The 25,157-nt window shown below is 51.7% G+C and overlaps 1 protein-coding gene across 1 annotated transcript in view; it reads right to left on the reverse strand.

Annotated features, from left to right (window-relative positions):
* Positions 1-25,157, reverse strand: part of LOC144769652 (IgGFc-binding protein-like) — a 620,904-nt gene that overhangs the window by 30,686 nt on the left and 565,061 nt on the right. The window contains exons 18-19 of the mRNA XM_078653827.1: positions 10,710-10,859; positions 10,017-10,502 (exon numbers count right to left, since the gene is read on the reverse strand). Coding sequence (XP_078509953.1) covers positions 10,017-10,502; positions 10,710-10,859 — 636 coding nt within the window. The remainder of the gene's footprint in view (positions 1-10,016; positions 10,503-10,709; positions 10,860-25,157) is intronic.

The raw sequence follows: 25,157 nt of genomic DNA on the forward strand, positions 1-25,157 counted from the left end.
CTGCCCTTTGAAACCACACTCCCACAGTCTTCTGATCAAGATCTGGTGGTAATTTAAGAAAGTGTTTGCGTCAGCACCGTTTTTTTAATATGGGTTTAACTCTTGCCGCCTTCCAAATTTTAGGAAATTCCGCTTCTGTCAGGGATGAGTTTAAGAGGCAGGAAAAAGGGTCTACTAACACTGGGGCAAGAATGGCAAATAGTTTTGAGGTTAGCTGATCACTGGGGGAGCCTGATTTAATTTTTCGTCCTAAAAGCATAGTTTTTTTATTATCCAACAGATTGAAAGTGGACCAGCTCGGGGATGAAACATTTATGTGTACAGCTTGATTTGCGTGTAGCTCCTGTTCCAGGTATTGGAGGGATGTATTCTCTATTTCAAAGTATTTACATATTTTTATGATTTTGTCGTCTAGAAACGTAGAAAGGTCTTCCGTCCATTCATTTGTTTTTGGTGTTTCTTGCGGACTTTTAAAGGAAGTGAATTCCTTTAGAATGTGGTGGAGCTCCTTAGACGAATTCTCAGCTTTGTTTATTCGTTCAGCTATGTGTCTTCTTTTCGCTGTTTTTATTTCCCTCATATATTTAGTATGTAGGGTTTGATAGATTTTACGATTGTTAGGGTCTTTATTTTTCCGCCAGGTTTTTTCGGCATTCCTTGTTAAGGTTTTGAGATGTTTTAATTGGTCAGTAAACCAAAGCGAAATTTTCTCCCTACAGTACACCTTTCGAAAAGGGGCTATCTTGTTCAGTGCCATATAGACAGCGGACTCCAGATGCATAGCTCCAAGATTGACGTTTTCCTTTAAATGTATTTAGTCTGTCGCAATATTCTCAGAAAAGGCAGCTAAAGTTATTTTTTTCATGTTTCTACATGATTTTTGATTTTTATTTCTTACGATTTCTGGTCTGTAGCTGTTTATAAAAAATTTCACAAGAAGGTGGTCAGTCCATAATAGTGGAATAGGAGTGGTTAGCGATACATTAGGAGAGTTGGTAAATAGAAGATCAAGCGTATGACCGGCTTGATGGGTAGGGCCAGTAATCTTTTGTGTCAAACTGAGGGTGTTCATAGCGGAGATTAATTTCTCTGTATCGGTGTTAGACGGGTCGTCAGCGTGATAGTTAAAATCACCTAATAGTATAAAATAATCTGCTGTCAGTGCGTGAGGGGCTATGGTTTCTAATAGGATGTTGGCAAAGTCTCCTTTATTCCCAGGGGGGCGGTATAATAAAGCCCCTTTCCATATTTCTTCTTTTCCTAGCCTATTCACTTTGAAAATGATGATTTCAGAATCGTTTACCACAAGGCTTTCTATGATTTGAACATTCATATTCTCCTAGCTGCTATGAGTACTCCACCACCTTTTCCCCCAGTTCTATCACGTCTAATTATAGAATACTGCTGGGGAAAGGCTGTATGAAGATCAGGGATGGCGTGCTCGTGTAGCCATGTTTCAGATATAAAACATAGATCTGGTTCTTCAAAGTTAAGGAGACTCCATATCTCTAGAGCATGTCTTGGGCTGGATCTGGCATTAAAATATATAGCTGTGTATTTTCCCTGTGGGGGGCTAGTGAGTTTAGTTTGGCCATCTTCTGTCTTGATGCAGGCAGAGGGGGCCTTCCGAAGATCGGTTAGTAGTTTGTCTGATACATTAGAAGTGGAACAGTTTAAATCTAACAAATCTTTGCGTGCATACCTGATGTGAGGTGGAGTAGTTGTAACCATTCTCAGCGATAGGGGTATGGTAGAAAGACCGGAATGAACAGAGGATAGAGGCAAGGCAGCTGGCGGCGTTCTGGCGCGGACGGGCGCAGACGGGCTTGCCTTTGGCGCACCTTCGGCGCACCGCTGCGCGCGTCCGCGCCTCCCTCGATGTTAAATAGGGAGAGGAGGCCAGATCGACTGGTGCGCTGCCTTTGCTTCCGTCTGGGTAAGCGGAAGTGAATCTGCTGCCAGAGTGACCCTCCGCAACAAACGGCATACGTCGTTGCGGACCAGGGTCGGGCCAGGCTTATCAATAAATCACTAGTAAAGTCAGTGACAATTGTGGACAGTGCTTATTTTTAAGAAGACATCATACAATCAATTGTTACGGCGAAAATACAACAATGATCAAATGATATTTTAAAATGATTCTAGTAATCAGGTGACATCTAAAAATAACCTCCGACAGTTTTAGATTCTTTAAGTGCTCGCTATTCCCAAAAGCGACTCACCCTCTTAGTCGGGGTGCCGCTCAGTCTGTTACATGTAATCGCATATCTCACACACATATAAAGTCATATTCAAATATCATGTACCAATACATGTAAATCATAATTAGGTTTAAACAGTACTGTTAGTGCAAATGCCTGTTTGTTATCATTAAATAAATAAAGTGCAAGTGCATACATTTGTTTCTATATTACAATTGACGCTATATGTGCAAAAATTGCTGTACATCTCCCAATTTAGAGGAAACGAAAATTACTTAATGACTATAAATACATATAAAATATATATAAAATATATGTTCACATATGTCAACTAGCTAGCATAATGCATAACATGCCTTCTTGGAGGTAATTCCTATTGTAAAGAATTGATATGTGCAAATAGCAAATAGCTAGCCTCATGTATACAAAGTGCATATTGCTTATAATTGTTTCTACAGTACAGAGATATTGATCATATTCAAAAGTGCTGCTTGTGCGTGTAAGGTGCTGAAGTGTGTAGTGCAAATGTATATATATATGTATTGTATATTGAATCTGATTGATTCTATTGGCTTGGAGAAATTGACATTTTTTGTGTTGCTCAGTGCGTAAATGGCTTGGGAAAAATTACATTTTGTGTTGCTCAGTGCGGTCCCATCCTTCAGAGCTTGATACATTGTACCTCAAAGTACCGGCACGATGGGCCTGGTGAGTCTCCCATCCTTCCGAGCTCGATACAGTGTTCTGTGCCGTGATGACTAGACAGACAGACAGACAGACAGACAGACAGACAGACAGACAGACAGACAGACAGACAGACAGACAGACAGACAGATAGATAGATAGATAGATAGATAGATAGATAGATAGATAGATAGATAGATAGATAGATAGATAGATAGATAGATAGATAGATAGATAGATAGACACTGCGCACCTTCGACACACCACCCTAGTTTTTTAAAATCTTCATAACTTTGTAAAGGAAAAATGGTTCTAAAGTACTGGCAGCATTTTGACTTGCTGTCTTCAAATAAACATCAGGGACGTGGTTCATCATGGCTTTGGAATGTTATCTTCCTTGAGAATCTCTTACCCCAGAGTCTACCTTCCTCTCATGAAAGTGCTCGGCCTTAGGACCGCTTATTTTGTACATGCCAGGCGCGCAGCGCCCATAGGGCTGAAAGGGCTTCAGCCCTTCCTGTCATGTGTCCCAGGCCGTGCTGCTGCAGCTCGAGCTGTAGGCTAGGCTAGGCAGTGTCTGGAGTGTCCGGCACGCCCGATTTTCTATCAGGTCTTTAAAGACCATTTGCATATTTACATACCTTTGTAAACTGGTCACCGACGCTTCGTTTATTTTCAGGTTCCTGTGACCCCTGGGCCCCCTTACATTTGTATTGTACATTTACTGTTGTAGTGTAAGAATGCATTTCATGAAAAGGAATGCAATGTGGGGTTGCCGAAAGAAAAATGCCAGCAATGTGTTGTTTAAAGTGCCTGCAAAGTCCTTGTCTAAATAAAAAAGTATGTATTCATTTGTAATGTGACTTCTCTGTCTATGTTCCCTTTAATAATCAGTCATGGATCCTTCAGGCAGCCCTAGAATATAATTAAAAGTGCATTCTATATATATTTGCTGTTTGAAGTATGCACAGATAAATGCTGAAAATACAGCTTTATGTGACTGTTCATTTTTGTACCGTCTGGGACATCAAAATAATGAGCTGGCAACCCTAATCATAAGACTGGAAGTTTGTTGCAGGATCAGCACATTATTTATTTCCTCCTCCCTTGATCCCTGATTAATGCCATAATAAAAGGCTTTAAGTGGGCCGGGACCTGCCAGTGCTCAGCACTGCAGTTCTTAAAAGCAGGTGCAGAGACGGGTGTCTATATGGCTCTACATTTTCACCTTCATACTCTTAACTCTGCAGCGGTTCACTTTTTTGATGTAACTTTTATTTTTTTGCTGTTCTGTATTGCCAAACTCAAAGTGCTTTACATCAACACAAATAAGAACGTCTTCATTTATTTTTTGGAAGGCACAGACGATTAAGTGATTTGCCTTTATAATACAGGATATTGAGCTGACGTTGAGACTCAAACTTGACAGCTGTAGCCATTACGCCATAACCGCTTGCGCAAGAACTAAATCATTTTCTATTATAATATACCACAAAGCCATAGTTGTATATATGCATGTAGGGTATTTATCTTATGCAACTGACAACCTTTAACAAAGCCAATAGTCCTGGCTTGTTGTAGCTGCAATGCTACTTATTATGAGGCAATAACAGAAGCAGCGAAATACCAGTTGGGCGGCACATTATGCTGAGCACAGATTTTTAGCATAAATGTTTTCATCATATCATCCACGCCTCTTTGAGAGACCCCCCCTATTTTTTTTATCCCACTCAAAGCCCTGCATATTAGCAATAGTTTAGCTTTTATCTGAAACCCTACGCCGCCGTCAATAACATGCTGAGTTACTCCAAGTGTCTGGGAATGCACCCTGCATTCAGACAACTCACTCCTCATTCTCGCCCCTTCACTTTCATGCTCACCCTGCACTCATAGCGATCACAATGCACTCACACTGATCACCATGCACTCACGGCATTCACCCACTCACCGTGCACTCACAGTGATCACTCTGCACTCATAATGCACTTGTGCTGTACACCCTGTACCTCATCCTGCAGTCACACGAGCACACTACTCACCCTGCACTTATGTGACACTTTTCTCACCTGTCACCCACAATGCTCACTTTGCAGTCTCACTCAGACAAGCCCATCACTAACCATGCAATTATTAGCCCCACTCTGCACTAACATGCGTGCCCAAATTCATATGGTCACCTCACTCACCCTACTCTCACACTATCGCATCGCTGACAGTGCACTCACATGGGCTCTCCTGCCACCCACACAGCACAGAGGATTAATGTGCGTGCTACCAAGAAAATGTACCCTGCAGATAACAGAACTGAGTGTAAGTAAACTATAAGTAGCGCTAAAAAAAATGACATTTTTTTCAGAAAGGTGCTACAGCAAAATGAGGTGCATTGTTGGTGAGTGGTAGTGAGGGAATTCATGAAGAAGGAGAAAATGGGGCAAGGGGCCCCAAAAAAGACTGTTACACTCTGGGCAACCAGTGCTAGGGCCAGCCCTGGCTGGGAGTGTTAGACAATCAACCCCACCTCCCCCCCCCCGCCTCCCGAACTTCCGAACTTCGGGTCTTGTTGTGCCCAGGCGCGCAATGCCCATTGGACTCAAAGGGCTTCAGCAACCCCCCCCCCCCCGTCGTGTGTGTCAGCCGGGGATGAGACAGCTTCCCGGGCACACACAGAGCCGCACCCGAGTACTTCAAAGGTCTTTAAAATACCTTTTGCTTGTTAATTAGGCTTTGATGTTTTTCACCCCTTCTTAGAACCCCTGCAGCTCGCCTCTGCCTTTTGCTTGAAGAATCAACCGCCCCCGAATTTTTTATTAGCCCTCCCGGAAGTTTGGCTCTAGTTGCACCTCTGGTTCTGCCCCTGGTACATGTCCACGCCCAAAGCGCACTGGGCAGGGATCTTGTGTCTAGTAGCGCTTTACCAAAGCCCTTTTTACAATAAACTAAAAAATTATCATTCTACATATGACAATATACAACATAGCGCTGTGCTTACACAGATGTAAGCCCCTCTATTAATTAAAAAAAGGAATGTCTGCCAGAGTTTTTCAAAATTGGATCAAGGTACACGCATTTCACTGTACTAGTAATACCACATTTCCTCTGTTGCTTTTAAATGAGTGAAAGGGTGTTCAAAATACAAGTTAGAGGGAAAACAACTGGTACAACAAGGGCTCATCATGCCACCAAGCCTTTCAGGTCATGTGCAATGTTTTAATCATCCTGTTAACGGACTGCCACTTCCAATCATACGATTTCTGTTCATTTGTGAACTGGTGGTTTCCTTTTACAATTGCCATGAGGGAATATACATATACGGCGTTTTAACCCTGTATGAATGAGAAGGCTCCTGGGCTTTAGAGCAGAGAGGTGCAGTTCCAACAGCACCTTGGCTCGGAGCGCTGCTGCTTCTGCCTGCTAAAGCTGAGGCTCGCCTCTCCAGCGGTGGGCGGGGCTTCCATGGGCTCGTCCGAGGTGTCCAATAGACAGGAGCTCCGGAGGTTGCCGAAGGCCGGGGGATACATGATCCCAAGGGGATACCTGATAATACACAACACCTGCATCGTCAGGCACAGCCCGCCATAATGGCAGAAGCTGTCTGTGTGCGATGAGGTAACCAGTATTTGTAAAGAAAGAGAAAGCCAACAACTACCGGAGTCCCTCCGTGCGGCCGCCCCGACCTGGACTAAGGTAATGCCCCGGTTACTTACCGGTAATCTTCATTACTCCGAGTCCATGTCTTCCTCGCCACAGTAATTACCCATGAGCCTCCGGCTCCCACAGAAAACTCCAAGCTTAAATTACGTTCTAGTCTCCCTCTCCCTCCACCAAGATGGCCCCCCAGTGGCTTCAGCCAATCCCATAAAGGGACACAGAACACACAGCACGACCTGAAAAACCAAGCCACAGACATGAAGCCACCACCAGGGCCGGGAAGGAAGGGAAACTATACTGTGGCGACGAAGACATGGACTCGGAGTAATGAAGATTACCGGTAAGTAACCTGGGCATTACCTCCTCGTCCTGTCTTCCTCGCCACAGTAATTACCCATGAGCCGATACCAAAGCAATCAGCTTCATGCAAGGAAAACACTCCACAGAAATCATGCAGAGAACATTTTTAATCACAAGAGTTACAAAATTGCCACAGAAACATACACCTCAAGGAATCCCAGCCGACAGTACAGAAGAGGCAAAGGAAACAGAACCCCCACCCCCAATCTGAAGACGATAATGGGACATGAAAGTATGCGGGACGACCAAGTGGCAGCCCGGCAAACATCCTCCATGGACACACCCTTAAAAGTGGCCCATGAGACAGAAACAGATCTGGTGGACCGGCCCTGAACAGGAAGAGGGGGAAGGTCAGAAACAGAACCATTAGCCAACAGTATAGCCTCCTTAATCCAACGACTGACAGTGGACAGGGAGGGCTTCAGGCCCTGACGAGACAAACCAAAATTGACAAATAAATTGTCAACCTTACAAAAGGAAGAAGTGCGTGATAAATAAACCAACAATGCACGACGCACATCCAACAGGTGGAGAAGGCAATCCTCAGCCGAGGAAGGATCAGGACAAAGAACCGGAAGAACCACTTCAGCAGAACGGTGAAAAAAAGAATCCACCTTAGGAATAAACGTAGGATGAGGGCGCAAAACCACACGATCAGACAAAATGACCAAAAATGGAGCAGACCGCAGGAAGGCACCCAGCTCACCAATACGCCTGGCAGATGCAATAGCCACACGAAACACCACTTTGAGTGTCAAGAACTTCAGGTCCACCGACTCCAAGGCTCGAAAGGAGCCGACTGCAAGGAACGCAATACCAGAGGAAGGTCCCAAGGAGGAGAACAGAAGATAGGACGGGGACGTTGCAAAGAAAGCGACTTAAAAAGTCGAGCCACCAAAGGAGAAATCTGAACCAAAGGCAGGACATGAAATGCCCGAATGGCGGCCCATTGAGCCCTGAGAGTGGAAATGGCCAGGCCCAAAAGGAAACCATCATTCAAAAAATCCAGAATTCGAGCAGGGTCGAAAGAATCCACCGACAGTTCGTGACACACACAGAGGCAAAGTTATCCCAATGCTTAGCGTAGGACTTAAGAGTAGAACGCCTCCGAGATTGCTGAATGATGCCAGCAACCGCAAGAGAACAACCCGCACGCATCAGCAATCCCCTCTCAAGAGCCAGGCCCGCAGACCCAGGGACCGGAACACAGGCAGAGGTAGAAGAGGACCCAACAGAGGATAAGGTACGAACGGTAACGTCCAGCCCGGAGACACAGCCAGTTCCAGCAACAGGGGATACCAAGGACGACGGCACCACCCCGGAGCAACCAGAAGGACGAACGACTCCTCCCTCTTGATCTTCTGCAAGATCTTCGGAATTAGGGGAATAGGAGGAAAGGCATATAACAGGCCTCTCGGCCACAGGAACGACAGGGCGTCCACCCTCCATGCATCCCGGCAAGGCATAATCGTGCAAAAGCAGCGTATCTTGGCATTGCACTGGGAAACAAAGAGGTCCACAATCGGAGACCCAAACATCCTCCGTAACGTCCTGAACATCAAGGGAGACAGGGACAAAGACCCCACTGACGGAAGTACACGGCTCAGGCAATCCACCACAGAGTTCTCCCGACCCGGCAGGTAAACAGCAGACAGGGACTCTAAGTGTACCTCCGCCCAACAACAAATCTGATGGCCGAGGCAACTGAGCGATTGAACCCTGCACCCCCCTTGATGGTTGATATAGGACACCACCACCTGATTGTCCGTCCGGACTTGCACATGGTGACCCTGAAGAGGATCCGAAAAGGCCAACAGACCCAAAAGGACGGCCTTGAGCTCCTTGTAATTCGAACAACAAGACAACACCGACCGAGGCCAAACCCCCTGAGTCGTAGAATCCCCCAGAGTAGCACCCCACCCCAGCAGGCTGGCATCTGTAGTGAGAACCCGGGAGGGAACAATCAGGAACGGAAGCCCCATGGACAGATGATCTGCGTCCAGCCACCAATCCAGTACCAACCGAATCTCCCCGGACACAGGGATCAAAGCACCCATATCGAGGGAACAGGGGTCCCAATGCAACAAAATGTGGGAAACCACAGGATACATGTGGAGGCGAGCTCATGGAACGGTCAACAAGGAAGCCGACATCAGCCCCTGAACCCGCAACCAAAGGCTCGCAGGATGAGAGGGGCCAAACAACAAGGACCGCACAGCAGACATCAGGGACAGAACACGAGCAGGTGGAAGGAACACCATCCCCAACTGAGTCCGGAACAAAACCCCAATGAAAGTCAATTCCTGGGCAGGAACCAGAGAGGACTTTGGAACATTGATCAGGAATCCGTGATGCTCCAGGAGATGACACACCCTCTTCACATGGGACTCCGCCTTAGAAAGAGAAGAAGCAGAAATCAAAATATCATCCAGATAAGGAAAAACACAAATGCCCTCCCTATGTAAATGACCAACAAGAGGAGCCAGAATCTTAGTAAAAATCCTGGGTGAGGAGCAGAGGTCAAAAGGGAGTACCTGGAACTGAAAGTGACGAACCATGAAGCAGAAACGAAGAAACTTCTGAGAGTCTGGGTGGGCTGGAACATGTAGATACGCATCTTTCAAGTCATTTTAAATCCATCACCGGTCTGAGATCCCCTGTGCGTTTTGTCACCAGAAAATGATGGAATAGACACCCAACCCCAATTGATCTGGGGGCACGGGAATAACGGCCTTCTTCAGAACCAGGGACTCTATACCTTCCAAAAGAGCCACCCGCTTGATAGCATCTCTGGGACATGGAGTGGATCTGAAACAGTTTGGGGGAGCCTGGGAAAATCCAAGACGCACGCCCTCGGACACCACCTGAAGCACCCACCGATCCGACACAGTTGCTCGCCAAGAGTCCATGAAGCAAGTGAGACGACCCCCAACTGGACCTACACCAGGAACGATCCAGTCAGGACTTGGATGCGGGAGCAGAGGAGGCAGAGGCACCGGAGAACCGGGACTTGTCAAAGGAAGGAGCACCCCGGCCACGCCCCCTTCCACGAAAGGGCTGACCAGCCCGGCCCTTCCGTGAATTACCAAAGACCCGCTGGGAACCAAAGGCACGGAATCTAACAGTACGCCCCGGGGCAAGAAGCTTACGGTCCTCCGCCGTCTTCTTCACCATGTCATCCAAAGGAGGTCCAAACAGTTTAACACCCGAAAAAGGCATTTTCATCAGGAGAGACTTCTGCGTAGCATCCGCCTTCCAGGGTCGAAGCCACAACTGACGCCTCGCCGCGACCGAAGACCCAGCCGCTGAAGCCGCTGCCCCCAAATAGTCAAAAGAAACATCCGATAGGAGGCGAACCTGCTGCTCCATCATCGCAAGAGTCGAAGAAAAATCTTCCTCCTGATCCAACAATTCAGCAACAGACTGAAAGTCCTTAAGTAAAGACTGGATCGTGTAGGAAGAATAGGCAGCAGCCCTGATAGAAAAATTCGCAGCCGCATAAGTGCGCTTCACCGCACCATCAACTTTCCTGTCAATGGGGTCAGCAGGAGAAGAATCCTCAGACACAACAGTCCCACGAGACGACATGCTGGCTATCAAGGAATCAACCTTCACCGAAGAAGGGTATTTCAAGGCAAAATCCAGCAGTGGGTACCTTTTACCCAGGAAACGCGGAAAAGCACCCTTGTCCACATCCTTCCATTCAGTCTCCAAAACTTTCAAGACAGAAGAATGCAAAGGCAAAGAATCATGCTCAGGACACTGATACTGTGCAAACAAGTCGTCATCCATAGGAACAACAGACTCAGGAAATACCAAGTTCCTGCGAATGTGTCCCAGCACCTCCTTCAGGTCGGCACCTTGCCCAAAACGACCCCTGACATCAATATCCTCCTCATTGTTAGAGTCAGCAGCATCAGTCCCATCAACTCGAGCCGGTGTCACAGGAGGAACAGGGACCTGACCCTGTAAAGCAGTAGCCACAGCAGAATTGATCATCTGCTGCAATAACGCCATAGATGGAATCGCGACCCCTGACCCAGAAGCCTCATCGAGGGATCCAGGAGCAGCAAAAGAAGCAGAACCATTCTCCATGGCAGCTTGAAACACAAGAAACCAGCGAAGAAAAACAGGCGAAAGTCAGAACCACCTGTCCGAAAAATAAAGGCCCCGAGGTTGCCAAGCAACCAAGAAAAACCACACACGTCATGCCACCAAGGTAATAAATCACCCAGAAGTCTTGCGCGCACACGCCGCCAACAACGCAGACCGGCGTGTGCAAACACACCGGAAAGCGAAGGCGCGTCGCAATGAGCCCCAGAGACGGTCGCAGGTAAGCCCCAACAAAGCGGAGCAAACCGCAACACCGGCAACCGCCCCTGGCCGCGCCACGTCCGCTGATCAGGACGCGCGGCCGGGCGAAAAAAAAGGACACCAAAACGGCCCGCACAGCAGGACTTAAGGCGCCCCCACAGAGAACAAGGTCCAAAGCGACCGGGAAAACAGAAACGCCTCCAAAGTCCACTAAAGCAGGATATGGAGTGTATCAAGGCAAACGCAGGGGAATAAAAGCGTAATAAAAAATAAAAAAAAATTAACGAAGCAACAGGAACACAACAATGCAGTCAAACAATACATCCCCCAATGTAATACCACAGGACCCAAGGGCTGCTTAAGCAAGACCCCAGCCCCACTCACCTTTACAGGGAGACAGCACTCGGAGCAGTGCAGAAAAAAGAAACAGGTCGTGTTGTGTGTTCTGTGTCCCTTTATGGGATTGGCTCAAGCCACTGGGGGGCCATCTTGGTGGAGGGAGAGGGAGACTAGAGCGTAATTTAAGCTTGGAGTTTTCTGTGGGAGCCGGAGGCTCATGGGTAATTACTGTGGCGAGGAAGACAGGACGAGGAGGTAATGAGCTCCCTGGCACTGCGAGCCCTCTCCCACATGGACAGCCTTAACTAGAGTGCAGCTTCATCAAGTGGCCTACGAAGGGCCAGTAGCGCCACCTGGCTGCCATTGGCGGCACCGCATCTGCTCCAAGCAGCACGGAGGAGCTCCTGCAGAAGTTGCCGTGGCCTAGGAAAATGACTCTAGTGCCACCTGGCGGTCAATATGCCAACCACAGGCAAGCACATTATAAGAATGTAAGCCCGGAGTGGCCCGCGACCAGAACACTTGTTAGGCAAAACCCCCAGAGATTCAGAAGCTGCACACTGAGGCACCTCTACACCTACCTTCCTCAAGGGAGATGGAGGCTATGAAGCACAGCCACAGCAAGCACTGACTGCACCTTGTGTCTCCCCCAGCATGACACTCTGCCTCCTACAGCAGCCTGGTTATTCATACAGTACCCAAGTCAAGCCTGAGACAAGGGGTTAGAAGCAAGGACTAGCCAAAAGAGAATGGTATGGCTCTCAGTGGTAGTCAGCCACCACAACAATAGAGACAATGTCACAAGAAGTCTAATCACCGGCAGTCACACAAAGAAAAATTATGATGTGCAATGTCAGGCACCACCAGCACTCCACCATAAAGGCAAGTCGAGTAAAGGTTTAGCATTGCACACATGTTTGCCAGAAACAAAAGAGGCAGCACATGGACAAGCAACATCCCTGGGAAAAGAAGACAGTGCAGCGCGACCCCAAGTGGCGAACGCCCATCACCACCAATGAAAAGTGGGCAGCAGAAGGCACCAGGAGACACTGCATAGGAGCCCCACCACTGTCTGTCGTGTTGGAGGGGAGAGATGGATAACCCCCAAAAGGAGCCTCAGGAAGCCCAAAGCCACGAAGCCAAGGGCGCTGCCAAGAGTCCAGTGTCACCAGAAGCAACCAGAAAACAAAGCCTCCAGCCAGCTGCCCCCACCTAGTTACACAAGAAAGACTGGAGCAGAGTGAACCCCAGTGCCTGTCTTATGCCACAGCAAGTGCGAAGAGTGTGCCACAAACCCTGGCGGTGGACGACCACCACCGCAAGGAGGAAGAGCAGGCACGCCGGGTGCCAGAGGAGGGTGCCCAAGTAGAAGACAAAGAGTGCGCAGTCCCAGGTGTGTGACACCTGCACCCAGAAGCGCCTCAGCACGGGTAAATGCCAATGGGAGAGAGAGACCTCTCTAAAGAAAAGAAGCAATGCTGAATGCAGCAGGGAGATCCTCTACATCTCCACGGCTCCAGCGAAACCCCGCAGTGGGCCAGTGACAGCACAGCGTGTCCTCCCTTACACTGCCTCAAGACAGAGTCGTCGGCGACCCAATACGGGCAAGAGGAGAGTAGCACACTCCATGTGGCAAGCTGCCACCACCCCAGAGTGCTTCAAGGACACGCAGCACATGGCCAGACGCCACATGCGTACTGCTAGCATGGAGCGCATCACTCATTGTGACCAACCAGGCTAAGAATGCCTGAACGGAAGCAGAGGCAGACGCCACGACCGGAAGAAGAAGACAGAAGAGCGACAGGAGGTTTCGCCCGCATGGCCCAAAGACCGCTAAAGTTGGCCTGATTGGAAGTAGGTGCATGCGACTGCACCCGGAAGAAGCTAAAAGAAGAGTGACAATCCTGTCACCGGGAAGAGCTGGACAGACACTGGTGTGCTATGGAAAACAGGAGGAGAAGCACAAGGACTTGTAGCACCACTAGCCAAGTGCACACCCAGAGACACCAGACAGCCACCAAGGCGGACCAACGTCCCTGGAGACAGCCCCATGTAAGAACTAAACATAAGCAGCAGCAAAAGCAAACCGCGTCTCTCCCCAATGCTTCCCAGTGCGACCATCCATCCCCGAGTGTCGGCAGTCGAAGTCGGACGGCATTCCTGCTCCTGACCGCAGATGCCAGAGGTGAAAGAACAGCCTCAGCGAGGCAGAAACATGTAGCTGCGAAGTCCCTCCAGAAATCTCCTCTTCTAGCAGATTGTCACCACCTGTCATCCATGCCCAATGGCAACTACAACATCATTGTTATGTGCATGACACCACACTCAGCACGAAAGGTGTAAGTGTGACTGGAGGACCTACACTAAGAATCGGACAACCAACCAAGTTCCGGAGAAGAAGTCGTGAGTGGCCGGGCTGGACACTGAAGAGAACCAGAGCTGCTACAGGAGCACATCCCGACACACCAACAGCAAGTGAAGGGGGTGACAACCAGAGAATGAACTGGCGACCGCCCAGCTGGAGCCCGAGAGTAATCCGCAAAGCCTGCACAAACAGAATCTCATGCCTCACATTTCTCAACGTATCCATCTTGCTACTTTCACCAACATCCTAGGAGCCCAAGAAGTCCAAGTGCACGGATGTGACTGCCTCCCCAAAGGAAATGTAGGCACCTGGCCACCACCGTTCCCTCTCCGGCGCCCGCACGCACCTCTACTTACATCCCCGCGCACGGACTCGCTAGGAGCGCGCACACAGGATGTGAGAGAGTCGCCGACGCCCGCTTTGAAGAAGCGAGCGACGGGAACATGACGAGTGTAGGTAAGGAGACGGGGGGCTGGTGGCTATGTGGGAGCGCGGGGTAGACTGTGGCCTTTTGTTTAAATATTGCTGTTAATCGGAGCCCCTTCACGGGCTCCGATTAACATCAATACTTAAACAAAAGGCCACAGTCTGCCCCGCGCTTTACTAACAAAAGCGTAGACACTTTCCAAACACAGCGTGTACTTTAGCACACGCTGTGTTTGGAAACTAACCCTATGCTTTTGTTAGTAAAGCGCGAGGCAGACTGTGGCCTTTTGTTTAAGTATTGATGCTAATCGGAGCCCGTGAAGGGGCTCCGATTAACAGCAATATTTAAACAAAAGGCCACAGTGGGCAGTCAGAAGGGCGGGACCGCAGGGGGCACAGCGGCTGGGGAAACGAACGGAACAGAAGGCAAAAGGGGCATATAAAACAAGGAAAAAACGAGTAGGACAGAGGGCAGAAGGGCACAAAAACGGGTAGGACAGAGGGCAGAAGGGCACAAAAACGAGTGGGACAGAAGACAGAAGGGCATAAAAACGAGTGGGACAGAGGGCAGAAGGGCACAAAAACGAGTGGGACAGAGGGCAGAAGGGCATAAAAACGAGTGGAACAGATGGCAGAAGGGCACAAAAACGAGTGGGACAGAGGGCAGAAAGGCACAAAAAAGAGTGGCACAGAGGGCAGACGGGCACAAATAACTAATGGCACAGAGGCAAAATACAGAATACAGAAATATAGGGGCAGCTAAGAACGGAAGGCAGAATGGGCAGAGAGGCACGGGGCGAAGAGGGGAACAGAAGGGAAAACTGGGCAGAGACACGGGCAGCGAGGGGTACAGAAGGAAAGACCGGGCAGAGAGAGCACAGGGACAGCAAGGGGAACAGAGGGAAGAAAAAGGGGCACGGACCACGTACAGGCAGCGGGGAAGACAGACAACAGTGGTCAGAGAAACAACAATGAAAATACAGGCAATACAATAAATTTGCAAACTGCCTTTAAGACCCTTATTTTGGCTCTGTATGTGTGAAAATGCACCATCTTTTCACTTTTTAAAGTAAACGTTTTGAGTGCCATTTGGCACCGCAGACACGCACGGTTTGGTTCCTGGCGCACATAGCCATGGTTGCAGCGCACAGAGACCCTCCGCTGCCGCACACAGAGGAAAAAAATTAGAGGGAACATTGCTGGCCACCCCCGCTAAAGGTGATCGACTCAATACTGAAGGAGTGCAACCATCAAGGCAAGGCATTACCAACCATTGTCCAGTTTCACCAGATGGCTGGCAATGCCATCATGCCAGTCCTCATCAAAGGCGGCAAACAATACTATCTCAAGTACCAATGGACTGGAGTCCTACAGTGTTGCTAAACCCACCGACAAAAAGACCCAGAGTCTACCTGCTAACCAGGCTCACACCTGAACTGCGGCAGACCAAGACTCATTCACCCCTGAGGTTTGTGCGTGCGACTGGCTACTGGCTCCTCGGTGGTATTGCAGCTGCCCCACATCAGCACACACGCGGCCCCAGCGCAGCTCACAAGAAGTCCTGTGTCAAACCCGACAAAGGGCTTTCCCAGGCGGGAGAGTTGGACCAGATATTGCCCGACAGACAGGTTACATGATAAAGTAAAATAGTCTAACAGAGACTTCAGGCAACCCAACAACACTTTTGTGAACTTTCACAATGGACTCCAACCATGCTGTTGAAGCACCCTGTTTAATGAACTGTTAGTACCCACCAATCAATCAATCAGAGTACTTGTAAAGCAGGCTACTTACCCGTGAGGGTCTCAAGGTGCTGAGGGTAGGGGGTGCCGGTACTGCTCGAAGAGCCAGGTCTTGAGTAGTCTTCTGAAGGCGAGTAGGTCTTGGGTCTGCCGTAGGTGGGTAGGGAGGGTGTTCCTGGTCTTGGCGGTGAGGTAGGAGAAGGATCTTCCGCCATAGGTTGTTCTTTGGATGCGGGGGACAGCGGCGAGGCTGGCGGAGCGGAGCTGGCGGGTGGTGGTGTAGAAGCTGTGTCTGCTGTTCAGGTTGGCTGGCGTTGTGGAGTGCTTTGTGTTCGTGGGTGAGAAGCTTGAAGGTTATCCTCTTGTCGACGGGGAGCCAGTGTAGGTCTCTCAGGTGGGGGTGGTGTGGCTGCGGCGGGGGACATTGATGATCAGTCGAGCGAAGGTGTTTTGGATGCGTTGTAGTCATCGTAGGTGTTTGGCTGGGGTTCCTGCGTAGATTGCGTTGCCGTAGTCCAGTCTGCTGCTTACGAGGGCCTGTGTCACCGTTCTTCTTGTTTCGGTCGGGATCCACTTGTAGATCCTGCGAAGCATGCGGAGGGTATTGTAGCAGGAGGAGGAGACGGCGTTGGCCTGTTTAGACATGGAGAGGGAGGAGTCGAGGATGAATCCTAGGTTGCGTGCATGGTCGGTGGATGTCGGTGCTGTTCCCAGTGTTGTCGGCCACCAGGAGTCGTCCAGGGCTGAGGGGATGGGTCCGAGGATGAGTACCTCCATATTGTCCGAGTTCAGCTTCAGACGGCTGTTCTTCATGTAGTCGGCATCGGCCTTCATTCCCTCGTGGAGGTTGGTTTTGACGGTGTGCGGGTCCTTGGTGAGGGAGAGGATGAGCTGGGTGTCGTTGGCATAGGAGATAATGTTGAGGTCATGTTGGCGGGTCACTTGTGCAAGGGGGTCCATGTAGACATTGAACAGCGTCGGGCTGAGGGCTGAGCCCTGGGGGACGCCGCAGATGATGTTGGTGGCCTTGGATCGGAAGGGCGGGAGGTGGAAGCTCTGGGTTCTGCCGGAGAGGAAGGACGTGGTCCAGTCAAGGGTCTTCTCTTGGATTCCGGCTTCTAGGAGGCGTGTCTTTAGAGTGCAATGGGAGACTGTGTCGAAGGCGGCTGACAGGTCCAGGAGGATGAGGGCTGATGTTTCACCGTTGTCTAGTTGGCACCTGATGTCGTCTGTGGCGGCGATGAGGGCTGTCTTGGTGCTGTGGTTTCGTCTGAACCCGGACTAGGACGGGTCCAAGATGTTGTTGTCTTCCAGGTGGCGGGCCAGTTGTATGTTGATGATTTTCTCGATTACCTTCACTGGGAACAGGAGCAGGGAGATGGGCCGGAGGTTCTTGAGGTCCTTAGGGTCCGCCTTGAGCTTCTTGAGGAGGGCGTTGATTTCGGCGTGTTTCCAGCTTTCCGGAAATGTCGCTGTTTCGAAGGAGATGTTGATGACCTTCCGTAGTTGGGGTGCGATGGCAGCGTCTGCTTTGTTGAATACGTGGTGTGGGCACGGGTCTGACGGAGATCCTGAGTGGATGGAGTTCATGACCTTGCGTGTCAAGTCGTTGTTGATGTTGGACCAGGAGGTCAGGCGGCTGCCGCTGGTGGTGTTCACAGGGGAGGTAGGGTCTGGCGTAGTCGGGGCGGTCATGGTGTTGAAGCTGTCATGGATGTCAGCGGTCTTGCAGTGGAAGAAGATGGCTAATGAGTTGCACAGTTCTTGTTAGGGCGGTATGTCGGTGGCGTTGGCGCCGGGGTTGGAGAATTCCTTTACGATGCTGAAGAGCTCTTTGCTGTTGGGTGCGTTGTTATCCAGGCGGTCTTTGAAGGAGGATCTCTTGGCTATTCTGATGAGGTGGTGATGTCTGCGAGTGGCGTCCTTGTTGGCTGCGTGGTTGTCCGGAGTGCTTTCATGGAGCCATATCTTCTCCAGTTTCCGGCAGGCACGTTTGGAGGTCTGCAGCTTGTCGGTGAACCAGGTGGCTCTCTTGCTGGCGTGGTTGTTGGAGGGTTTCTTGAGTGGGGCGAGGGTTTTGGTGCAGTCGTCGATCCACTGTCCGAGGTTGTGGGCTGCGGAGTCTAGGTTGGTGGGGTCGGTGGGTGGGTTCTGGGCAAGGGTGGTGATCAGCTGGTTTTCGGTGACTTTGCTCCAGCAGCGGCAAGGCAGCTGTTGGGTGCGGTGGTGCGTGGTTAGTTTGTTGATGGTGAAATGGATGCAGCGGTGGTCGGTCCAGTGGAGTTCGGTGATGTGGTTGAAGGCAACGCGGGTGCCTGTGGAGAAGATGAGGTCCAGTGTGTGGCCAGCGGCGTGGGTGGGTGCGGTGACGAGTTGTCTGAGGCCGAGGTTGGCGAGGTTGGCGATCAGGTTGGCGGAGTTGGCGTCACTGTTGTTCTCGAGGTGGAAGTTCAGGTCCCCGAGGAAGATGTAGTCCATGGAGGCGAGTGCGTGGGTGCTGGCGGGGTCAGCGATGGAGTCGCTGAATTGAGCTCGGGGTCCGGGTGGTCTGTAGATGAGTGTTCCTCTGAGGGTGGTGTTGGGGTCGGTGTGGATCCGGAAGTGCAGGTGTTCGGCGGTTTTCAGTGTGTCGTCTACGTGGGTGACGACCTTGAGGGTGGACTTGTGGACGATGGCTATTCCTCCTCCGATTCTGTTGGTGCGATCCCTGCGGGTGATCTTGTAGCCATCCTGGATGGCTATGGTGATGTCGGGTGCTGATCAATGAATCAATCAATCATAACACTTGTATAGCGCACTACTCACCCGGAAGGGTCTCAAGGCGCTTGGGGGAAAGGGTCCGCTACTGCTCAAACAGCCAGGTCTTGAGTTGTCTCCTGAAGGCGAGATGGTCCTGGGTCAGCCGAAGGTGGATGGGGAGGGAGTTCTATGTCTTGGCCGCCAGGTAGGAGAAGGATCTTCCTCCGGCGGTGGCTCTTCGTATGCGTGGTACGGCGGCGAGGGCGAGGCTGGTAGACCGTAGCTGGCGGGTGGGCGTGTAGAAGGTCAGGCGGTTGTTGAGGTACTTGGGGCCCAGGTTGTGGAGAGACTTGTGTGCGTGGGCGAGGAGCCGGAACGTGATCCTCTTGTTGACGGGGAGCCAGTGCAGGTCTCTCAGATGGCCGGAGATGTGGCTGCGTCGGGGGATGTCCAGGATGAGTCGGGCGGAGGCGTTCTGGATGCGTTGGAGTCTTTTCTGTAGCTTGGCTGTGGTTCCGGCGTAGAGGGTGTTTCCGTAGTCCAGTCGGCTGGTGACGAGTGCTTGGGTGACCGTCTTCCTGGTTTCGGTCGGGATCCATCGGAAGATCTTGCGAAGTATGCGCAGGGTGTGAAAGCACGATGAGGAGACGGCGTTGACTTGTCTGGTCATCGAGAGTGAGGAGTCCAGGATGAAGCCCAGGTTGCGTGCGTGGTCTGTTGGCTTGGGTGCTGTGCCCAGGGCGGGGGGCCACCAGGAGTCGTCCCAGGTGGAGGGCGATGGTCCCAAGATGAGGACTTCCGTCTTGTCTGAGTTCAGTTTCAGGCGGCTGTTCTTCATCCACTCGGCGACATCTTTCATCCCTTCGTGTAGGCTGGTTCTGGCGGTGTCGGGGTCTCTTGTGAGGGAGAGGATCAGCTGGGTGTCGTCGGCGTAGGAGATGATGTTGAGGTTGTGTTGGCCTGCGATGGCTGCAAGAGGTCTCATGTAGACGTTGAAGAGAGTGGGGCTGAGTGATGATCCTTGCGGTACGCCGCAGATGACTTCGGTAGCCTCGGATCGAAACGGGGGGAGGCGGACTCTCTGTGTTCTTCCGGCAAGGAACGAGATGATCCACTCCAGTGCCTTCGCTTGGATGCCGATGTCGCGGAGGCGTTGAACTAGGGTGCGGTGGCAGACAGTGTCGAACGCTGCAGAAAGGTCCAGGAGGATGAGTGCCGCTGTTTCCCCGTTGTCGAGCAGGGCTCGGATGTCGTCGGTGGCTGCGGAGGGTGGTGGTGGGGGGCGTTGGTTCAACGGTTGGGTGCGTGGATGGTGCGCTGAAGCTGTTGTGGATGTCGGCGATCTTGCGGTGGAAGAACGAGGCGAGGGAATCGCAGAGATCTTGTGATGGAGTGATGTCGTTGTTGCCGGTGCTGGGGTTGGAGAACTCCTTGACGATGCTGAAGAGTTCCTTGCTGTCGTGGGCGTTGTTGTCCAGTCGTTCCTTCAGTGATTTCTTCTTGGTGGCGCGGATAAGCTGGTGGTGCTTGCGGGTGGCGTGTTTGAGGGCGGTCATGTTGTCAGTGGTCTGGTCGAGGAGCCAGGCTTTCTCGAGGGTGCGACAGGTCTTCTTGGAGTCCTTGAGTTCGTCGGTGAGCCAGGATGCCTTCTTGCTTCTGGGTCTGCTGGGAGGGTTCTTCAGTGGTGCGATGTCATCGGCGCAGGCGGTCAGCCACTGCGTGAAGTTGCGGGCTGCTTCATTGGGGTCCGTTGTGCTGGCGGGTGGGTTCTGGCTGAGGGAGGTGGTGAGCTGGTCAGCGGTGATCTTGCTCCAGCTTCTGTGGGGAACCTGTAGCGGGCGGTGGTGGGTCGTGGTTCTTCTGAAGCTGAAGTGGATGCAGCTGTGGTCGGTCCAGTGGAGTCCGGTGGAGTGGCTGAAGGTGATGTGCTTGCTGGATGAGAAGACGGGATCAAGCGTGTGGCTGGCGTAGTGGGTGGGGGTGTTGACCAGTTGCTTGAGTCCGAGGTTGGCGAGGTTGTCCAGCAGGGCGGCGGTGTTGCGGTCCTTGTTGTTCTCCAGGTGGAAGTTGAGGTCTCCAAGGAGGATGTAGTCAGCGGAGGGGAGGGCGTGCGGGCTAATGAAGTCTGTGATGTCTTCGCTGAATTGTGTGCGTGGTCCCGGGGGTCTGTAGACGAGGGTGCCTCTGAGGGTCGTCTTTGGGTCGGTGTTAATCTGGAAGTGGAGGTGCTCGGCGGCGGCGAAGGTGTCGTTGGAGTCGGTCGTGATGCGGATGGTGTTCCTGTGGACGATGGCGATGCCTCCTCCGGTCTGGTTGATGCGGTCCCTCCTGATGATCTTGTACCCGTCCAGGATGGCGATGGCGATGTCGGGGACTGAGGAGACGTTCATCCAGGTTTCCGTGAGGAAGGCGACGTCTGGTGATGTTGCGTCGAGGAGGTTCCAGAGTTCCACGGCGTGTCTGTGGACGGAGCGGGTGTTGAGCAGGATGCACTTGAGGTGGTTGCTGCTGGTGCTTGGCTTGGCGGGTGCGGTGCAGGTTCGGAGGGAGGTGAACTTGCAGGCCTTGCAGGTGAAGGGTCCGTGGATGCATCTCGGGGTGGCTCGGCAGCAGGCGGGGTTCCGGCCGGCATTGAGTGCGTTGAGGGCGGCGGCGTCGTGGTCTGTCGGGTCGTCTTGCATCGGCAGGGGCCAGGGGTCCTGGCACTGGGCGCGGACGGGCGCAGACGGGCTTGCCTTTGGCGCTCCTTCGGCGCACAATCGGCGCGTGACCGCTGCGCGTGCAAGGGGGCGTCATAAGTAAGGGGCTGGGAGGGAGGGTCAGCTGGGTGGCGGGAGCGGGGCGGCGAATAGGCAGGAGGGGGCGGGCCGCAGGGAGGCAGCGGCGGGAAAGTGGTAAGTCGGGCGGGTCAGCGGCGGCTGGGTCGTCCGGCGTCAGGAAGCAGGAAGCAGGCAGAAAAACGAGGCAGAGAGCGGTGGTGCATGGGGGCGACCTCACCTGGGGTGCAGGCTCAGCGGTCGCTCCCTGCACCTGGCGCGGTCCCCTTAAGTAAGGAGCCGGGAGGGAGGGTCAGCTGGGTGGCGGGAGCGGGGCGGCGAATGGGCAGGAGAGGGGCGGGGCCGCAGGGAGGCAGCGGCGGGAAAGTGGTGAGTCGGGCGGCTCAGCGGCGGCTGGGTCGTCCGGCGTCAGGAAGCAGGAAGCAGGCAGAAAAACGAGGCAGAGAGCGGTGGTGCGTGGGGGCGACCTCACCTGGAGTGCAGGCTCCCTGCACCTGGCGCGGTCCCCTTAAGTAAGGAGCCGGGAGGGAGGGTCAGCTGGGTGGCGGGAGCGGGGCGACGAATGGGAGCGACAGCTGAGCCTGCACTCCAGGGAGTCGTTCCACCAGATCTCAGCCAGGAAATCCACGTCTGGGGCGGAGGTGTCAAGCAGATCCCAGAGCTCGACGTCGTGTTTGCGTGCGGAGCGGGTGTTGAGGAGTATGCAGCAGAGGTGGGTGGTCCAGTCCTTGGAGGTTTGGTGGTTCTGTCACAGGTGAAGCTGCAGGTGTGGCAGGAGAAAGTCCGTGAATCTGTTTCGCGGTGGCTTAGAAGCAGGTGTGGTTTCGGCCAGCGTTGAGTGTGCAGAGGGTGCTGGCGTCGTAGCGGAATCTGGAGTTGTGGCATTCGTGGGGTACAGGGGTTCTGGCGCTGGGCGCAGGGTGTGGTCCAGGCGCGGACGGGCGCAGACGGGCTAGCCTTTGGCGCGCCAGCAGCGCGGCCTGAGGAGAAGCTGGGAGGCGGGAGTGGGGTGGCCAATGGGGATCAGGGGGGCGGGGCCGCAGGGATGCAGCGACGGGAGGGAAGGAGCGGGAGACGGTGGCAGGCAGCCAGGAGGCAGCCGTAGGCAGCAGGAGGAAACGAGGCAGTAGGTGGCTGTGTGGTGGTGTGGGGAGCGACCTGCCTGCGAGCAGGGTCAAAGGTCACTCCTACGCCACTGAGCGCCCCCCTTAAGAGGTGGATAGGGAGGGAGGAGCAGCTGGGAGGCGGGAGCGGGGTGGCAAATGGGGATCAGGGGGCGGGGTTTCAGGGACGCAGCGGCGGGAAGGAAGGAGCGTGAGACGACGGCAGGCAACCAGGAGGCAGCAGCAGGCAGCAGGAGGAAACAAGGCAGCAGGTGGTTGTGTGGTGGCGTGGGGAGTGACCTGCCTGCGAGCACAGATTCCATCCTCAATGTCAGCAAAAGTGGGACAACCTCAAACTAAAAGACATGTTTCCACCGGCATGGTACAAGAGTGCAGCTGACGTCTCCAAGCCAGCGTTCGTGTCCTGAACCACTCAGGTTAAATTATAAGTGACCGTCGAGATCGTCCTGCTGCAGTCAGAGTCACCAGCCCTTGTCTGCTGTCTTCCTGCTGCCTGACACAAGAAGGTGATGGAACCTGTGGTGTATAGTTAATTGTTTACCCCTACAGGTTGGACAAGTGATTGTTTTGTCTTCATTAAAATTTGGGAGGAATGCTGGGTCCTGCTGGACACGTTCTAGTGTCTTAGCAGACAATGAGTTTGTTAGCCACTCCCTTGGGGGAGTGGGAACACATGCACCCCACACCCATCCACCACAGGTGTTACAAGAAACGTGAGCCTGTTAATAAAGGGGTCCGGGTGCACGTGCTCGTGGCCAGTTAACCAACTGCATACAGTGTGTCTGTGTTGTGATTCAATTAGCATGAGGGCCCAGCATTCAGGCTCTAAACCTTTCTTGGATTGAGTTTATGATTTCAGTGATTGAGATAATTAACTAGTGCCACGCCAGTGCTTAATTTGTAAAACACTATGTGCTATGCCCTTGACAGGAAGCCACTTCCGTTTGCTCTGCCCAATGCTACTGACAGCTTTGCCAATTACAGCAACACCACAACTACTAACCATCAGACTTCTACAAGTGTGACAATTCTGACTAGTCCAAGCCCCCAAAGCTATAAGAATGGCTTTCGTGGTAGGTACTAGATTTTGTAATGTATGCTGAATTAATAAACAATTGTTGTTGTGCTCATCTTTAAATTAGAAAAACAGCGCCACCATGTGGCAGACTGTCATAAGTGCCGGTATTGATAGTTAGGTGCTAGTGCAGAGTACAGAAACCACAGCCTAAATTAAGCAGTAGTGCTATGACAGTGTATCAAAACTAAAACCAGACGAGCCTAGCCATATACACATTAGGAAGTGTAGGATTCAATGAAGGTCCTTGTGGTACTCAGTGATTGATTTGTGGAAGAATGAAGGTGCAGCAGCTCTGCTTCAAAGCTGGTGGTCGGTACCAAGTAGTCTTTAATCCACTACCACTTTCCATGCTCTTGCAGTTTCTTGCTTTCTCCTTTAGGGCAGGGTTTGCCTTCTTTCTCTATCTCTCCCTCTCCTGCACTCGGTAAATATCAACAGTCAGATCCTGCCCAAAAAAATAAGAATTTGTGAACTCCCACAACTCATATTCAGCAGTGGAGGGACACCAAATTTTAGTGAGGCTAGGTAGGAGTGAAATGGTCTAAAACCAGCCCAAATCCTTCTGTCAACAAGGGCAATATATATTTGAATGCTTTACTTACAGATTCCCATCTCAAACAGTCCTTTAAGCAAAATGAAGGGACATCCGGTGTTAGAAGCTGCCAAGAAGTCTAACAAAATTAGGGTGGCTGACTTTCCTTTATCCAGTACAGGTCTCAAGTTAAGAGAAACAGCTAACAAAGCTGTTTCTTTGGTGTGTGATGGTCTGAACCCTGCATGTGTATTATTCAGTACTTGGTTGTGTTGCAGATAGCCGGACAACTGTTTATTCACAAAGCGCTGTGAAATGTTTGTGGGTACACACGGATGCGTTATTGGTGAGATGTATAGGGTGCTGATGGCTGTGGCATCCTAGACAGATGCTCTGGGCAGCAGCAACTGGTCGGGGCATCAGTTTGAACTGCTCTGGTCTAGGTTCTCTCAAAGGAAGTAGTACAGCAAGGCCGTGGCTAAGAGATGAATCAGTTTAAGAGACTGAACACTGGACACAGTCGAGACAGAGTCTTTGAGAGGATAATAGGAAACACGTGCAGGTGGACCTCATTTAAGTGTGAAATGGAGAAACCGTGGGTGAGATTAAGGATTGGGAATGCAGAAGCCCCTCAGGTCACCTCTAGCTCTGATACACAAGGGGGCATATTCTCAAGGACTTATCGACGAGTTATTGGCATTTTATCGCAGCTAAAGTGGCGATAAATTAATCGCCCCATTCAAAAGCTGGTGCTAACAGCCCATATCACCAGTTTACCTGTGATAGCAGCCACAAAAAAACATCACCACAGATGACCACGGCAACTAA

Source organism: Lissotriton helveticus, chromosome 7 (genome assembly GCF_964261635.1).
Source record: "Lissotriton helveticus chromosome 7, aLisHel1.1, whole genome shotgun sequence".
Taxonomy (NCBI): Eukaryota; Metazoa; Chordata; class Amphibia; order Caudata; family Salamandridae; genus Lissotriton; species Lissotriton helveticus.